At 41.7% G+C, this 19,591-nt stretch overlaps 1 protein-coding gene across 4 annotated transcripts in view; it reads left to right on the top strand.

Moving 5' to 3' along the window:
- The window catches only part of COL11A1 (collagen type XI alpha 1 chain), a 263,565-nt gene that overhangs the window by 159,659 nt on the left and 84,315 nt on the right, over window positions 1–19,591 (top strand). For all 4 annotated transcript variants that reach the window (XM_083445146.1, XM_083445147.1, XM_083445145.1 and 1 more), the window contains 6 exons: window positions 466–519; window positions 6,987–7,040; window positions 10,344–10,388; window positions 10,554–10,607; window positions 10,702–10,746; window positions 18,348–18,401. In XM_083445146.1, coding sequence (XP_083301272.1) covers window positions 466–519; window positions 6,987–7,040; window positions 10,344–10,388; window positions 10,554–10,607; window positions 10,702–10,746; window positions 18,348–18,401 — 306 coding nt within the window. The remainder of the gene's footprint in view (window positions 1–465; window positions 520–6,986; window positions 7,041–10,343; window positions 10,389–10,553; window positions 10,608–10,701; window positions 10,747–18,347; window positions 18,402–19,591) is intronic.

Genomic DNA, 19,591 nt, shown 5'->3' with positions numbered 1-19,591 from the left:
AAAAACACATCCACACAAAAAAACTTTATAAAAGAATGGGGGGAAATTATAAGTTATTTAGGAGACCACTGTAAGCAGGTGGAAACATTAGCAGGATTTTGATTTCACTTGTAGTGTAGCAATTATCATGGATAAAGTGGATTGATATAAAAGTTGGAGTTTTGAAGAATATGTAGCAATAAATGTTTAAAATGGGATCCCATGGAGGGGATGGGGGGGGGAGTCCTGAGATTCAGAATAATCTCTGTACATGGATATTTATCTAAAGTTTTTTTTTTAATAACTTTGTATTTGCAAAGCTGAATAAACAGGATTTTTTTTTAAAAAAAAGCCTACATCCCAGCAAAAGGTTTCCTTCTAACTTTACAAACTACATGATTCTTCTGAGGGAAATGGAACATAGACAGAGTGGTAGCCATCAGGAAACAAATGAGAAATGCATTAAAACTTCTTTTTAAATTACAGGGTAAACTTGGCGTTCCCGGATTACCAGGATATCCAGGACGACAAGGTCCAAAGGTGAATTTGCTCTTGTGTTGAAAAATGTACAGCTTTGATTAGCAGAATATTCTAGGTTTTTTTGTTGTTGTTTTGGTCTTACTTGGAACATCAGTTTAAAGCAAATGCTTGGATAGTCACTTGTAACTATTAGAAGTCCAAAGGTTATATGCATTTTCCTGACAAAATTGTGAGTCTGGTTCAATGACATAATTCAGTTTTGATGCCCTAATTGTGATGATCATTTTGGTAGCCTAAGACATTCATACAGATATGGATCTTGGATTTGGCAGTTTCCTCCATCAGCCACAGTTGCCATGTAAATGAATAACCTACAACATGATGGGTGGTGAGTGTTATAAATATCAACCGTGTTTGATATTGACAACTACTCAAAAGGCATTTGCAATGATATACGTAATGCTCCCCACGCATCTGGATCATTGCTTGTCAAATGATCAGATTTTTTAAAATGTCATTCTGGTTCATTGGTCCACTTCGCTGGGCATCTTTCTTTGTTTCTGGGTTATAACTTTGTGTAATTTACACATCTAGAAAAGGAAAGCACAGATGCACTGATACAATTAGGTACAAAGTGATGCTCAGCCGTAATAAATGTTGCTCCCCTGCTCCGTGAATTTATGCCATTATACATCAAATTATTATAAATTTTTTATAAAAGAAAGAAAGCAGAGAACCGTAATCACTGTGTTCATACTGGATTTTATGCATTGTTCTAGTTCTTATGCAACAATTTTTACTCATGTGATTGCATTTGGAAGTCATCTGTGGAGCAAGCACACATGAAAACCTTAAAATCAGAATGAGTAGCCTAATTTTTCCCTTTAGGAGAATCCTAAATCACAATATCATGTCTGCTCTCGAAAGACGATATAGGCAAATAGTTTTGATGTAAGTTCTCCACAGGTTAAATGCTTCCAGGATGACTCCCCAGAGCTTCGAATAGCTTATCAGACTCAGCCCCTCTGTGTGATTTCAGATGTGAGTCCATGAGAGTTTTTGTGTTTACTTGGGGCAGTCCTACAGAATATTCTCCACTACATGCTCCATTGAAATAAGCAAAAAGACTGAAACTGTGGTTGGATCCGTATCCTTGATAAAGGGTAGCATTATCTGCAAAAGGGAATATGCATTTTTAATGCTGTTCCCAATTTGTGATTAACAAGGAATCTGTACAACTTTTTTGACAGTGCAATGCATGTAAAAAACAAAAAAACCCTGTCAATTTCTGGGATTAACAACTTGAACAACTATCTAGGGGTCCCCCCCAACATGTTTACATTGTGTAAGGTATCATTGCCAATACATTTTAGAAAAGTATTACTTTAAATTGTAAAGTAACATTGATTTTTCTTGGCTTTTTAAAATACTGGGAGTCTGTGCTTATTTTGCTTTGTTTCCATTTCACCTGGGTGAATTCCAAGGTGTTTCGTTTTTTCAGTAAACACTCTGTGTTAATGCGATATAGGGTTACAGCTAAGGAAAGTGTTCATCAAGAATTCAGAAGTAGGTCTTTGATGCACCTGCCTTTTAACCTAAACGTCTGAGATTGCAGTCTCTCTCCCTCCCCATCTCTCTCCCTTGTCTGTCAATGCTTCAAAACGCTATTTGGAAATTTCTTAAGATCAAAGAGATCTTACTTTATTCAGAAGCATGAACACAAATGACATGCACGAACGTCAAAGAAAATGCGTGGCCTTCCTCTCACAAAATGGAGATGTTGGCATGAATTTTACTAAGCTGAGTCTCAATTATACTAAAAATGGAATTAGTTTGCAAGCCGTATTCAGCATTAAATTCTTTCAACAGTGTACAGTGGTACCTCAGATGCTTCAGGTTATGTGTATTCGGGTTGCGCACCGCGCTGAACCTGGAAGTACTGGAATGGGTTACTTCCGGGTTTCAGCGCGTGCGCATGCGCAGAATCACTAAATCGCTCTTTGCGCATGCGCAGAAGTGCTGAATGGTGACCTGCACGTATGCATCCTGCACAGATCACATTCGCAACCCGAGGTTCCACTGTATTGGCATTAGATTAGAAGGATGGCTGCAGGACCTCCCAATCTTCTGGCTCTCCTCTACTAAGTGGCTGCAGTGCCGGAGCTGCGCTACTTAAGTTGCAGTCCATTGGTCACTTGCCATCAGCAGTCAAAAGCTTGAGAATAGCAGTAGAAGCAAAAGCTCAGAAACAATGGCCTTGGCAAGCTGGCTGCCATCATGATGACATTTGACAGTGATGCCCGACATAACCATGATGGCCCTGTATGCTCAAAACCACACCTTCTCCTGTTGCCCTCATCACTCTAGAGCTATTTCATATTTCCCAGAATGCTTTTCTTCAGAATGCTTGGAATGGGGTGGGAGAGCGGCAATAGCTTTTGTGTGTGTGTGGCAGTCCAGTGATGCTGCATATAGAGGAAGAAAACAATGGCTGTTGAGAGAGAAGGAGTGTTGTTGCCACAGCTGCCTGTGGTATTGCCCCCACTAACGCATGGAACACGGGTGGCGCTGTGGTCTAAACCACTGAGGCTCTTGGGCTTACCGATCAGAAGTTTGATGGTTCGAATCCCCGTGACGGGGTTAGCTCTTGTTGCTCTGTCCTGGCTTCTGCCAACCTAGCAGTTCAAAAGCATCGCTGCGGCGGGTAGGTAAACGGTGTTTCCGCGCACGCTGGTTTCCATCACGGTGTTCCATTGTGCCAGAAGTGGTTTAGTCATGCTGGCCACATGACCCAGAAAGCTGTCTGTGGACAAACACTGGCTTCCTCAGCCTGAAAGCGAGATGATCGCTGCAACCCCATAGTTGCCTTTGACTGGACTTAACTGTCCTGGGGTCCTTTTCCTTTACCTTTTTGGCCAACACCAAACAACAATGAAGGAAAGAAATTCCGCTATTACATCTAAGGGTACGCCCATCCCACTGGAAGCAAATTCAGCTACCCCCCCCCCCTCCTGAGTTTAGTGAAATCATTCCATTTTTCAGGTACTGATTTAACTTCTGCTTGGAGGAAAACCACCCATATTTAAATTTCTGTGATTTTCTTAGCCCTAATGTATAGTAGCCCTGATGCTTAAGATGAAGGGGGCCAAAGCTTTTCACTAGTCAAATGCCTTCAGTGCATGTTATTGGCTACAGCTCTGGTATAACATCAAGGCTTGCACAATAGACTAATCCATGGGTAGGCAAACTAAGGCCCGGGGGCTGGATCCGGCCCAATCACCTTCTAAATCCGGCCCGTGGACAGTCCAGGAATCAGTGTGTTTTTACATGAGGAGAATGTGTCCTTTTATTTAAAATTCATCTCTGGGTTATTTGCGGGGCATAGGAATTTGTTCATTAGCCCCCCCCCCCATATAGTCCAGCCCCCCACAAGGTCTGAGGGACAGTGGACCGGCCCCCTGCTGAAAAAGTTTGCGGACCCCTGGACTAGTCAATGGGCCCCATCCCATACTTGTTAGTGTAGCTACTGAACTGATCTGAATATAAGCCACCCCAGTTTATCCACCGACAACAACATGATTATAGGTCACACTCAGGTGGCTCCTATAGCAAAACAGGTCTGGGTCTGGAAATTCATCATAAAGAATTCGAAGCTCCCCTTCTCCAAAAAAACAAAAACCAAACCAAACCAAACCAAACCACCCAGACAGAAGAAGTATATTAGAATTGTAGTGATAGTTGCAGGGCCACTTAGGAGTCACTACAGCAGATCTCAGGGTGGCTGTCAGTGCCGGGCACCTTCTTTCTTCCCACGCTACTCCTGTTGCCTCCCGGGCCAACTCTACATCTTAATCAGCAGCAGCAATGGCAGCAGCAGATCCCCAGGCCAGTCGAGCAGAAGGTGGTAGCCAGTAGTGGTGGCAGGTGGCCTGGGGATCTGGATCCTGGTGGCAGGTGGCAGGTGCCCCAAGACTGGCAGGCAGAAGAGCCAGTAGATCTGGGGACTGCTAGTGCAGCCTGTTTTGGCTGCCCCTCTCCAGTTTACCTAGGCTGCCCATCCAGTGCCGCTCATCATGTTGCAAGTCACAGCGCCATCTATTGGCAGCCATGTGAACTAATGTGTGATGACAGACAAATACAAATATATAGACAGAGATATTTGCAATGATTATGTTGGCTGTTAATGTCCTTTTCCTCAATTGCCCATGGAAATTGGATAACGTAAACTCTTTTGCAGCAGTAACAAAAATATCTCCTAGGAGTAGAATACTGCAAGTTAATGTCTGAGCACAAATATTCTTTATCAGTCTTCCTATTGTTCCATGCCAAAACCCAATTATTATCACCCAGCAAGTATTATCTCATATAGTCATTCAGAAAATAAATTGCTTACAATTATTTCTTAGTATTTCTACAAGTTTCATCTAGTAGCCATTTTTGTTGAAGGGGCTGTTTCAACAATTACTGAAATGAGACATTGCAAACATTTTTCCAAATGAAATTGTCATTATTTTCAAACAGACTTTCTTCTGCCTTCATCAGTGTTATGGACACTGTTTTTAAATTACCGGAAAATCAGGTCTGGTTTGTACATCTAAAACTAATCCAAAACCAAGAAAAAAATTGAATGTCTATTTTATAGGTGTGTTCACTTGAACATACAGACATGCATGCGTGAACTGACATAATGGAATTTATGAACTTAGGGTAGTAGCAGCCAACTGAGTTTTCTACTCAGTGTAGACCCATTGAAATCATTGTATGCAAGTTAGTCATATCCATTAATTTCATCAGGTCTGCTATGATTAGAACCATCACTGGATACAACTCTTAATCACTGAAAACTCATTTTCTTTTATGGTTAAAATGGTGCTATTTGTTCTAAAAGCACCTTTCTGTGGAGCACCTGCTCTCTATTTGATATTTTGTCCACATTGTTCAGACTGATGACAACAAGTTTGTTTTCTCCACCTCCACTAAATTTTATTAAAGTTTGAAAGAAATTATAGGAGGGGTTAATATAATATATTGAATATATTTTTATCAAAAATAAAGAAAACTAATCTAAATAAAAACACAAACCAGAAATAGGAAAAGGAAAACAAAAAAGAAGAAAGAGAAAAGAAAAAAAAGAGAACATCAGATTCATCATTGGTCAGCTATATATAGAAAATTATTCAAAACATCCACTCCAAGTTAACACCCAACAATGCCACTTTCTGTACATGAATATTTCCTTTGATCCTCAAACCCAGATATCATAGGTTCATTTTATTTTTCATGCAAACAGTCTACAAGGAGTTTCAACTTTTAGTAAATATTGACAGTGATTTTTCTCTGATTAAACACATCAGCTTTACAGACTGGTGACAACCTGATTGTAATGGACATGCTTTGACCTTTTTGAGAATTCTGTATGTCTTGTTTCCACTTGATAATATGTGATATATAATGTTGTGTGACTGGAGCTCAACTCAGGGAATGGAACTTCCACTCCTCTGCCCCCTCGCCAAACCTGCTCCAAATGGTATCTCAACTCTCTGGAGCAGATTTCGATGATGCACAGAGGATGGAAAGAGAAGTTGTGTAGTGCTAGCAGAAGTCCATTCTTCTGGAGGGTGTCCTCAGCTAGCTATCACCCAGTGACTTGGGGCAGGATTGACCTAATGAGCCCTGTCACTAGAAGCCCTGCTCAAGGACTTCCACCAGTGCAACAGACCCTCTCCCCTTCTTATTCCCTTCCCCTAGAGAAGTTGGCTCTGAGCACATGGGAGAAGAGAGGAGAGTGGTCATTCCATCTGGCAAGCTTTAGCGCTTGGGCAGATGGAAGGATTGGAAAAGCACAGCAATGAATCCCACCCTCTGCTTGTCGTAAGGTTGCTTGGGGTGTTGTTGTTTTTAACTGTACCACTCTTGATGTTTCAATGCATTCCGGACATGAAGCATTTTGGTAAGCTACCAGACCGCCATCTATTAATAACCATTTCCACATCAATTGCTTCAACTGAATAGTATAATGTGTTATATTGCAACACACTATGTAGCTTTCATGTTGTTGTTGTTGTTGTTTTGTGTGATGTCTAGGAAAAAAATACTTTATAAACTACTGTAATTCATAGTGTGTCAATGATTCATCTGTTGCTATTCTTTCTGGTTGGTGGGCATGCAGAAATGGGCCTTTTCTCTGTTGATCCTACAATTATGGAATATGATTCTGAGTGAAACCAGGCAAGGCTGATCCCTCGGCGTGGGCCTGAAAGACTCAGCTTTTCACCATGGACTTTAGGAGTTAGTTATGACCTGCGTTGTAGAAATGGTTTTGTGATAATGGGCCATACACCCAGTTATTGTTATTGCATGCTTTATTTTGGCTTTAAAAGTTTTTTTGAAGGATACGGACTTTTAATATATAAAGCACTTGAGGGGGCGGGTGCTCCCCCCCCCATAAAAAAGCAACTTAGAAGTTTATTCAATATCTAAGTAGGCTTTGAGTAAACCATATGACTGTGTGTCCTCCCCCCTTACAGGGCTCAACTGGGTTCCCTGGATTTCCGGGTTCCAACGGAGAGAAAGGCGCAAGGGTATGATATAATATTCTTCTTAACGTGTTTTATTAATATGCGGAACTCATTGCTAAGTGAATTCAAAGGACAGGCAGGATTGGGAATTTAACTGCTAATGCAATAAGAACATTGTACATTCTTGATAGCAACCAAAAGAAATAAGGAATAAGAAGACTGTTGCTCAACAAGATTAAATAGTAATTTCCCCACAAGGAAATCTATTCACCAGCTTCCCATTATCAGAACAACGCGCAGCTCCATAGCAGCAGTGGCTCCCCATTAATTCTGTTATTCACAAGTGTTCAGTGAAACAGTGAGATGTAGCTGCAAGCTGCTGGCCCTGTTCACACAGTACATACGTCAATGGATATATATTTTTCCTATACTTGCCCAAAAGCGGATAAATAAGATGTAATCTGAGGGTCAAAATGCATGTTGTTAAATATGTCTTTATATTTAATGAAGAGATTTTTTAAAAGAAAAATGAAAGTAATATCATCTGGAGGCTGCGGATCACATGAGGATCACATCAGACATGTAGCTTCAGTTTAACACTTTCCTCCCTTGTTGAAAGCCCTTCCTATGAAACTGGTATTTGCTTTTGGGGAAATCCCAGAGAGAGAGAGAGAGAGAGAGAGAGACTTGAGGCTAACTTGCAGTTAGTTTCGTTATTAAGGAAAGGCGGGGGGACACTGGTTAGAGCATGGTGCTGATAATGCCAAGGTTGCAGACAACTGCATATTCCTGCATTGCAGGGGGTGGACTACATGGTCCTCAGGGTCCCCTCCAACTCTACAGTTCTATGATTCAATGAAAGGCAAAGCCCCCATGGCGATCACACAGGGCCCCCAGACATTTGACGGACTATTGACCCTGTGCCACCACTGTGATTGCTTTCTTCGCTGCCACCAAGCCGTTTCTCCTCACGGGTAATCGCGGAGTCCAGACAGTTGTTAACATTAACAAACAATCAAGTTTATTTATAGGCATGAACACGCTTATGGTTTCAGTTAATTTTTCTTAGCAGTTTCTTAATCCTAGTTCCGTAACTGTTCTATGCGTTCCTAACAACTTCAAACTGATCATTCCAGCTATCTATCTGACTCCACCTAACAATTCTTCTCACTCCCTCACCTCACAACTCGACCAACCCACAGACGTAACCTCCCTCTTCCTTCTTCAACTCCCAACTCTCAACTAACTTTCACACAACACCAACTCTTACTCTAACTCCTCCTATCAGTTTCCACTGGCCAATCACATCACACTCATTTTTAACCCTTTCCTTGTGACCCACCTAGGAGGCAAATGCCACACCCCCTAATGAAGAAGTTCCTCAAACTGGCTTGCATCCCCTCCTTTGCTCTCTAGTTTTCTGAGCCAGGGCTCCTCCCCTGTAATCTTCTGCTACAGGGAGCCCCAGAAAGCCTCTCTCTGTGCCTGTCTGGCTCATTGCTTGGCAATAGGTATCAATCCTTCGCATTCTAGGAGCAAGTGGGGCTAGAGAACCGTCGGCAGAGAAACTGTCATGACGGAGATGCGGGAGAGATGTAGAGTCTGGTTCTCCTCTGTTGTCTCTGTCGGAGCCTGCATCCAAACTGGAAACCACCTCACCCTGCCCTGTGCTGGGCCACTTGCCTGCTTCTGCCTCTTTGTGATCCTTCAAGCTTCCTCCTTTTAGTAGCTTCCAGCTTGTCCCCTCCTCTGAGGTGTGGCTGGTATCCCATCACCAGGATCCAGAATCTAACTCATCATCTTCTGTGTTTTCCCTGGGGGGGCTCTTGGCCTCCACCATTCTTCCTCATCCAGCCAATCCCTGACACCAGCTCATCCTATTTTATTTTTTAAAAAGAAAGAAAAAATGCAGTTAATGCAAAGATGCATTTATTTCCACATCCGGGTTGGCCCTGACTCAGTTGAAAAAGTGTTATGTCTGAAGTGACAGGGAAGCAAAATGAAGGTGTCATTATACCTGTGACGATCGCTTCCGCTCAATCAAGTCCCCACTCGATGCTGCAGTCATCTAATGATGAATAGAAATCTGGGAAGCAGCCCATTGTCTGATGAAAAAGTATAAGTAAAGGAGGAAATAAATAAAGTTTTGACAGTTTCACCGGAGGCACTTGAATGTGGGTTCATATGCACTGGGTGGAATGCCACCACCTTTCCCCTTAAGCATCTGGGGCTGGTAAGAATACTGTATACTTATACAGTGGGGGAGGAAGGGAGTAAACAAGAGAGAGTTCTTCCTATATTCTGTGAATTATCCAGCTAGACTGCAATCTATCCTCAGGGGGATTTCTCTGGCATCTTCTATGCATTCTAATTCCCCAGTACTCTTTTCATATACAGAACCAAACCACCCCAAAAACATTTGTGGTCGAAGCGGCAAATCAACAGCAAGGATGCTGAAGAATACCTATTTAAATGGATGTAGAAAGTCAAGACATAGCTGCTTTGTTTATTTGAAGCTGGTGGGTGGAATTTATAATGCAGAGTCTGCAAGCTCTAGAAGGTCACTGCATCACTATCTATAAAGCTCAACTGGACGTGGCTGATCACTTGTGGTTGAAATGTGATGAAGTTATCAAAGGGGAAAGGATGGCTTGGAAATTGTGCTTGATGGCAGCTTAGTGTGCCATTAAGTAAAACTGAAGTAATGTATATCATTACTCTGCCGACCACTACATTTTATGAAGCAGAAAAACAGGCATGCAGATTCACCAGTTTAAATCTGAAACTGATGAGAGACAATTGTGTTTACAGCATTCTCACAAGCTTCCTTACTATACTCCCCACCCCCTTCCAACTGATTACTGCAGTGAATAGATTTACAGCTAGGAGATGCATACAGCAGCTTCCAAGATGTGGTTTTCTGGGCCTATGGCAAGGAAAGAAAGAGTTAAACTCCTTCACCTCACCCTGCTGCCCCTCCTGTTGCCCCAAGAGTGCTCAGGTGGCGGAGGCAGGGGGTGGGTTGCAGGAGAGAAGGGGAAGGGTTAAGCACTCGCTGCAATATACCCAATCTCTCCTGCGATGCTCCCTGCTCCCATGTGAGCATGGCAAGACAAACCTGGGTTGCGGCATGTTTCCCTTATGACTTGTAATTCTGCCCTTTAAGAAGAGAGATAAATATTTGAAGAAGCTATTTATGAAAACTTAAAATGCAAGGCAAGTCGTCAGATGTCCTGTGTAGCTTTTGATCCTGTAGTAGAGTTCTGCTGTGCCCTTTTGAAGTAGCAAAACCACCTTCTCGACCAAAAAACGAAAACACCTCTCCATCGAACGATAAGATTAATTTGTGTGAACTTTCTTTGGCAGGGCTTGCACGGAAAACCTGGCCCAAGGGGACAGCGAGGACCAACTGTACGTACTGTGCATTTTCCCTACACCTCCCCTTTAATGTTATCTCATGCATTTCCATATTAATTGCTATCCTGGCCATATTCAGAAGGTTGCCTTTATATCCTTTGCCGCTGTAGCACACGATAATGAAAAATAACGAATTGCATATCTTTTGTGACTCAATAGGGACCACGTGGGTCAAGAGGCCCGAGAGGCCCAACTGGGAAACCTGGCCCCAAGGTAACGTGACCGAATCGAGGAAGCAATTTCACTTCTAGCTCTTCCTCTTAATGAAAGCGTGCATTTCATCTCTGAACGATTTGCTCTTTTCCAGGGCACGGCTGGCAGTGATGGACCCCCTGGCCCACCAGGTGAAAGGGTAGGCAAGGAACAATTTAGATTTCATTTCCATCTCTCTTTCTCTAGTCAGCACCTTCCCTGGTTGGAATTGCAAGGAAGGCGTATACCCTTCCTGCGAGGCGGAAAAGTGTTTTTGTATGAGAACCGATACTCAAATGGATGAAAGTTGGGTCTTCGCTACTTCCGAGTGAAGTATTTATGTACTCCCCACCACCACCCTTTATTCGATTCACACCCTTTTCCATTTGTGAATATACTAAACTCTATTTTGCCACCAACCCTTTAATTTTCTTAATTATTTCTGTTTGTAACTTACCACTTGGGACAAATTAAAGCACATAAAAATGAAGGTTGTCATAGATGCTAACAGTACAATTTATCTGTGCATGTCTGCTGAGACGTCAGTCCCACTGAGGTCAGCGGGACTTGCTCGTGTGCTTAGGATTGCAGGGAAATGTGCATTTAATCAAGAAATTCATTTGTCTATTGAGGCTGCAATCTTGTGTGCACTTACCTGAGAGTAAACACCATCAAAACCAGTGCGAATAACTCCTGCATAATTATGCATTGGCTTGCACCGTTCAGCTGTATAAATCTGCATATAGTCCAAAACATTGCTAATGCTTTGGACTGCAGTGAAGTCCCATTGAAATCAATTTGGAAAGTTAGCCATGAGTAGATGAAGACTGTTTGGAACCTGCTTTTCGTTTCTGAATAGTGAATACCTGGGAGGCTTCAGCAAACAGAGCGTGATCTGACATGATGAGGGTCTGAAGTTGAAGCCAGATACAACCTTATTGGAAATTAGTGAGGGCCATGCACCTCAAAAATAAATAAATCAGATCAAGTGTCTCCTTGTTGGAATCCCAGTGCTATTGTTAAGTTGTAGATATTTGTGGAATTCAAAGTAACCTCCTTACTCTGGGGATTGCACTTGCTACAAGCATAATATTCCATCATAGGACTAGTCTTAGCTGTTCTTCTCTATTGCTGAGAACACATCCTTGTGGTACATTTAGATAATTTTAGACTTTGTACTTAGTGGTCTTGTGGAAAGGGACATCTTTTGATGGTAATGTGGTAACTTACTTCAAAATGTGGTAAGCCAGCCCTTCTGCAATTTGGGCTCCCTCCCATTCATTTGGCTAAGTGAGGCCAAGGACTTCTGGTGCAAAGTTCAGCCTGGGCTTCCTATTCTCTTCAGCTCCACATATCCTCATCTTTTTCCACAGGGAGATTCCTCTCCACTGAAGTGAATAAGCAAGGTCTAGTGGGGAAGGCAAATTCAATGGGTATTATTGACCCGCATTAGCAAGGAGGCTTGTTGCCATGTTCTCCTGTACCCAATGAGGATTCCACATGCTTATTGTGATCTTGAGAGCTATTAACACAGAACAGCTTTTAGCTATCACAGTGCCTGCTTGTGGGACATTTGGAAAATCCTATCAGTCAACTTAATGCTGTTGATTATGTGCATCAAAGAATGTTAGCATAATCTATTGTCCTCATATCAGTTAATACCTTTTAAGTAATCTTTTCATATACTTACCGTGGGGGTTCCTTTTAAGAGGAATTTGTAGAGTTTTTATTGTTTATTATTATTATTGTGTGTGTGAGTGTGTGTGTGTGAGTGAGTGTATGTGTGTGTGTAGAGCATTTGCTAAGAGATTTTAAGCGCAGCAGGTTCTGAGGGTTTCCCCAAGTAAAACTAATTAGATTTTTGAAATGTTTTTGGCTTTCTGAACCGAAGCTAATAAAAAGTGCTTTTGCCAGCAGAACTGTTATCACCAAATAGGGCTTTACAAACTAGCCATCTAGGATCTTGTATACCAACTGACAAGATGTAATTTCTTTTAAAAAACAACACACTGGCCAAATACATTTTTGTTGGCTCAAAATTACCTGCTTTTGAATGGGCTGCTTATTATTAAACTGCAAGTCATCCACACTGCAGTAAACACACATTGCCATGTAATAAATGGTACCTTGGAAGATTTATTATACAGTGGACTGTGATTTCCAATTGCAATACACAAGGAACTAGGCCTCATTTACAAGTTCCAGCAGCAGGCATTGATGTAGCAGGCAGGCATTGCTTATCACATAACCCTTATCCCATGGACCTCCCTATAAGCAACTCTGGGGGAAGTTCTGTGCTACTGGGAGATGTTCCACACTATATAAATGGGAAACAATCCATATGATCCCAATAAAGCCTACCACACAAAAGCAGTTTTTGGCAATAACCAACCAACTGGCAATGGGCAGATTTCCCTAATCTGATCCAGAATTATCTGATCCACTGAATGTTCTGAAATTAACCCAGGTTTTTGGATCTGCACCTGAGATCTCTAGGCCCCGGTATACACCCAATGATATACCCTCCAACATTTCCCCCATAAAAATAGGGACGTCCTATTCAATAATAATAATACCCCAGCCATCTGTTTAGGTTACCCCAGCCACTCTAGGAGGCTTCCGAAATATATAAAACATGATAAAACATTAAACATTAAAAAAACTTCCCTAAACAAGGCTGCCCTCAGATGTCTTCTAAAGGTTACTTATCTCCTTGGCTTGGGGTCACATAACTCCCTACCCTCCAACATTTCTCCAATGAAAATAGGGACATCCTAAGAAAAGGAGAGACATTCTGGGATCAAATCAGAAACTGGGACGGCTTCTGTAAATCTGGGAGTGTCCCTGAAAATTAGGTACACTTGGAGGGTCTGAGATTGCCCCCTGTAGACTTAGAATGAACATATCCAGTCTGCCAACTGCAATTCCATGTGAACATTTTCTCATTTCACATGCAGTTGCCAAACCATATTGCCTATAGATGAACCACAGTAAACACATGGCAGACAGTGCCACTGTCGAGACTGGATCCAGCTCACTCGCTGCCATTTGAATTAACAGACTCACGCACTGAAAGATCGTCTGTTGAAAGTAACAGCTTCCCTCGCACTAATTGCATCACCCTGTTGTGCCTCATGTTGCGATAATCCGGGCTCCAGCTGGCAATAGACTGAGCATCAACAGAAAAACTGACAATGAACCAATCAAGGGAGATTTTTTTCTCTCCCCTCCGTTCTGTATTCAATTTGCTTCTTCCTACTCGAGTGCTATCAAAACACTGTATAAGCTTTTCCATAAACATCTCCCTCAGCCCTATAATAAAATCTGTGCGGTTTTGCATTAATATTCAAAGGTAAACATCAAAGCCCTGCTGTAAAAGATCATTTCACAAAAGTGAATGCTAACACTTTGGTTTAGGAAGCCTTTTATTTACATAGAGAAATGCATTAGAGAAACCCATGGAAAATCTGGTATCTGGTTAATAGGCCATTCTTCAGTTTTCAACACAGCTCATCTTTCGCCAAGCCTGTGCTCTCCGGGGTTTTTGGATTACAACTCCCAAACTCCTGGTGAGCACCAGCTTGGCAAAGACTGACATAGCACCTACGATTTATGGTCCCAGTCATAATTCTTTGTGGTCCCTATGGGCAATGGATGTCCTGCAAGGAGGCTAAGTGAGAAGATTGACACAAGTGTGAATGTGGGAATTGTGTGTGTGTGTGTACGTGCAAGCACATGTATCATGCAGGTATGCTTGTTGAGGAACTGTATTTTTATTCATCTGTAGGCACGTTTGCAAAGAATTTTCATGTGAATTTTATAAAGCAGCTTGTCTCAAATTATTGTTACTAATATCTCTTTTTTTATCAAAATTAAAACATTAACCTAAATAAAAACACAAACCGAAAAGAAAAGAAAAGAAAAGAGAGAATAGAAAAGGATAGAGACGTAGAGAAGGGATAAAGGACAAAAGGAAAGAGAAAGGAAAAGAGAGAGAATATTGAAAGAAGGAAGGAAGGAAGGAAGGAAGGAAGGAAGGAAGGAATTATAGAGTTGGAAGGAACCCCAAGAGTCATCTAATCCAAACCCCTGCAATGCAGGAATCTCAACTAAAGCATGCATGACAGTTGGCCATCCAACCTCTGCTTATAAACCCCTATAAACCCCTTACATACACTATTTCAACAGCATTCCCCTGATCCACCAAGTTTGAGGAAGGAAGGAAGGATGTCTAATAAAAATATTGTTCAAATTTGACTAGCAGAACTCTTCAGAACAAAACAGAAACATCAAATGATATGTCCAAAATATCTATACAATGTCTTGCACTGTCTAGCAGAGACTCAGCATCTTACAAAATGTGACATAATTCCCACAGACCTAGAAGCAGAGGTCTATCTCTTCCTACAGCATCTATTTTTAGCCTGGAACTGTTTTCTCTCTCTCAGTCAGGGAGGGTCTTTTACATGTCCTTACTTCACAGAGCCCTGAGACAAAAGGCATGAAGGCAACTCCCTTTAAAATAGAGATTTGCAACCCAATGCTTTCACCACATGAGCTAAGGTTACAACACTCAAAGGTTAGCTACCAGAGAACAACAATCAGTTAATTATCAACTCAGCAAGAGCTCAGAGCGCTCTCCTTGGCTTTAATATAGCTCTGTGGAAAAACCCCATGTTAAACCTTTTCACCAATACACATTTAGGCATTCACATTATACGTAACATAACTTAACGAGGGTTACAAATACAAAGTAGACAAAATATCCACGTAACATTGACCTTTCCTTTCCAATGCAGAGCAAGTATACAGTTCTTTACACTTACCATGCCTCATGTTTATATTTTTTATTTTCTTTTTCTTCTTTTTAAATTATTCAGTGTATAACAACCAGTACAAACAAGGAAAAAGATACCAAAACAAAATCACAACTTACCCCTCTCATGTTGTTTCATGTTTGTATTTACAAGTATATAAACACTGGGTGTGATAGAGCTGAAGAACTAAATAAGGCACTCTGGTGTATAAGGAAAAATGGAAGGCAGAGATAACAAGATGTAGTAAAAAAATCATTGATAGGAAAATAGTCCTTAGTCACTACATATTGCTAGAAGAGACTGTTCACATACAAAAGCAGAAAAACCCACCCAATTTTTAAAGGGCACTTTTATCAGTAGTTGAATGGTTTCTGTCTCTTGTTGAACCACTCAGGAATGAAGAAATCAGATGAGGTGTAAAGGACAGGCAGAAAATAAATGGCATAAAATATAATACAATGTGAAACTGGTATTTCAAATCATTGTTTTCCTATTGTTTTGTAGAGGTAGCGTAGTGTAATGGTTAAGGTGTCAGGCTAGGACTGAGAAGACTCAGGTTCAAATTTCCATGAAACTCACTAGGCAACCTTAGCTCTCAGCCTTGTCTACTTTGCAGGACTGTTGTGATGAATAACATTGGAAAGGAGAGGGAGCTATGTATACTGCCTTGAATTTCCTAGGTACAAAGATAGAGTATAAATGTAATGAATGAATGTAACCCATCCATCCCAAGGACCAGAAATCAGTAAACACTTGTGAATTAAGACCAATTATATTTAAGAAGTGTCATACTTTGATGATCAAAAACATAAAACGGAAATACATAAACAACAACAATCTGAGCAATTATATATATATATATATATATATATATATATATATGCGCTTCCTCTTTTCAGGTGATTCTAACTTCAGGCAAATGTGTTTTTTGTTTGTTGGTTTGTTTTTCCTTCATAAGCAGTTTTCTGAACCTTAATTTGTTTTGAGCTGTAATGCTGTCAGCTGAGAGTAGGAATTGTAGATCTCGCCATAAAAGCTCTGCCTAGCCGCCACCTGGCTGAGCATGAACCAAATATAGATGCTAGCTGTACTATCACAAGGATCCAGGTCTGCTTCCTGTCTTTTTTGTTGTTTCATCTAATAATAATAATAATAATAATAATAATAATAATAATAATAATAATAATTTATTTGTACCCCGTCCTCCCCAGCCAGAGCCGGGCTCAGGGCGACTAATATCATGAAACCAAGGCAGTATACAAAGAACATCAGAACATTAAAACAGGCAATCAATTAGTTAAAATACATCTTAAAATTAGTTCAAAGCAAATTAAAATCTGGACAGATGGCAGTCCACTGGTAAAATTGAGAGTGGTTAACATTCTCCAGGACCAACTGTTACCACTGGTCTTATAAAGGACCTGTGAGCAGTCTAGGAGGCCTCTTTAATGCTTGTTCTTATACAGAAAGAAAAGAATCAGACTGAACCCCTACCAAAGGCCTAGCAGAGCAGCTCCGTCTTGCAGTCTTTGCGGAAAGATGTCAAATCCCGCAGGGCCCTGGTCTCTTGTGAGAGAGCATTCCACCAGGCCGGGGCCACAGCCGAAAAGGCCCTGGCTCTGGTCGAGGCAAATCTAATCTCCCTGGGGCCTGGGATCTTCAGGGTGTTATTATACCAGGAGAGGCAGTCCCGTAGGTACGAGGGTCCTAGGCCATATGCATGCAGAATCCTTTCCATGTACATTCCTCATAAGAGTTTCTACAGTTGCTGCAAGAGGCAGCTGAAATTTGACTCTCACCATGAATTTCATTCAATGCCAGGCTGCAACAAGAGAACTTCAAAGAACTCTGAGATATTCTGTCCTCTTCACCAGAGGAGCAGAGAAACACTTCACAAGGAATTGCAGTCACAGGGCTGACTTTCCCATGAACCTTAACTTAAAAAATAAATAGCAGGAAGGTATATAATTTTGACATATTTTGCCTCAGGTGCAGACATGTCGAAAATAACCTGTGCTTCTGTATGTGGGCTGCATACACATTCCTGGCTTAAAATGAAGCTAGTTTGTTGGTTTTTCTCGATTCAGGTGGAAGCTGGTTTTTGGGGAAATGCCTCAAAACACAGTATTTCATAAGGAACAACAACATAGATATGGATTATGGCTAACTTTGTATATATGCTGCTTCCCAAACCAGTGGTGGGAGTACCCTGGATACAGAATAAATTACTTGGGAGGAAGGCTGAACACACACCATATAATAATAATTTTGTTATTTGTACCCCGCCCATCTGACTGGATTGCCCCACCCACTCTGGACGGCTTCCAACATATAGAAAAACATAATAAAATACCTATTTAAAGGACATGGTTTTGCCAAAAGAATCCTGGGAACTGTAGTTCAGTTGCTCACAGAGGTACAGTTACCAGCACCCTTAACACACTACAGCTCCCAGGATTTTGTACAGTACGTGTGTGCTTTGAATGTATGGTGTGCACTGCCTAAGTCTCTTGGCATTCAGTAGGGCTCACTTCTCAGCAGACATACATAGGATTGTGCTGTAATGCTGATCCTAGGTAATATTTATTTTTGTAACCAAATTAATAACTGGGATTGCTTACAGAAATTTGGCCACTGGCATTGTACTGAAAGGACACGTCCTATGCTAAACAGAGCGAGACAAGCCTTGCACTGTCTCATCTGTATACAAGTAATTTTGCCCAGATGTTTAGGTGTGTGTTTAAATATATTTGCGGAGACAAAAACGTTTTTCACTGAGGCCCCCACCTTGTCAACAGCCACGGGCAGACATTAGTTTAACATTTCCCACAGGTTGGTTGCATCACAAGTTTCTCTCCAAAATGTTTGTGCTCTTTCCATAGCACCGCTGCTGCTGCTGCTGCTAACATTTTTGTTTTGCTTTTGCTTTTCTGATCAATTTCAGGGCCCACAAGGACCCCAGGGGCCTGTTGGATTTCCTGGACCAAAGGGACCTCCTGTGAGTATTTTCTCAAAATAAATGCAATGCTTATTCAGCAAATGGGATGCAGAAATAAAGACTGGTTGTTAAGCACAATCAGAAGTGTTTGTGAAGAACAATGGCCAGAAGATTCCTTATTCCAATTCCAGTCTCCAGGTTGCCAGTTTTTCACATATCTTCTCTTCTAGATGGATACATAACGATCCCTGGGCATCCTTGCACAGAATGGCAGAACGATCTAAACCCCCTTTGTGCAAGGCTGGACAGTTGGATTGAGTAGAGGCATCCCTCCACCTAGCCTTGTTGGCTTCTCTATCTGCTGCCAGACCTGATGCAGAGCTCTCTCTTCCATCTGCCAAAGAGGCTTTTGGGGGCAGGGATCCCAAGATGTCCCAGCTGCTATCATATGACAGCATTGGTCCAATTTGAAGCTGATCACTGTGCCAGCTCCCAGCTGCCCCTCATCCACTTTCCACCCCACCAGGGCTGCAGACATGGCAGTAGCCCCGCCACTCCATAAAGCCATGTGGAGAGACTTAGGAATGTTCCCTATGCCCCGCTGAATTTAAAGGTTATTGCCTCTCCAAAGTTTGCAGCTTGTGTTATTTGTGCACAGTTGCTCCTCAAGAAAAATCAGCTCAGAGCAGCTCAATAGTGCTTTTCCTGGTACACTGGTACCTCGGGTTACAGACACTTCAGGTTACAGACTCCGCTAACCCAGAAATAGTACCTTGGGTTAAGAACTTTGCTTCAGGATGAGAACAGAAATCATGCGGTGGCGGCGCAGTGGCAGCGGGAGGCCCCATTAGCTAAAGTGGTGCTTCAGGTTAAGAGCAGTTTCAGGTTAAGAACGGACCTCCGGAACGAATTAAGTTCTTAACCCGAGGTACCACTGTATATGAAGTAGGTAAAACTGTTTAGCAAGTACTGTAGCTCCCATCAACCTGCTGCTACAATGAAACAAACATTAAAGGCAAAAGCGTTTGCTGGGAAATCTGATAACAATGATAGGACATGTCTGGGAACAAACAACTGAAGCTGCATAAATAAATAAAAAAATCAGAAGCGTATATAAGGTGAGTTTCTGTTCTGTGTGGCTACAGTGTATTAAAAAGTGTGCTATATGACTCCTGCTTTTCCTGCAACCTTAGCTGAAATGCGTTTTTCCTCATTCTGTGTAACATAACCCTGACAATGCAATTTGTAGC

The sequence above is a fragment of the Podarcis tiliguerta genome, assembly GCF_965153285.1.
Source record: "Podarcis tiliguerta genome assembly, chromosome: 6".
Lineage (NCBI taxonomy): Eukaryota > Metazoa > Chordata > Lepidosauria > Squamata > Lacertidae > Podarcis > Podarcis tiliguerta.
The sequence above is the reverse complement of the archived record's forward strand: the minus strand, read 5'-3'. Positions and strand labels throughout refer to the sequence as shown.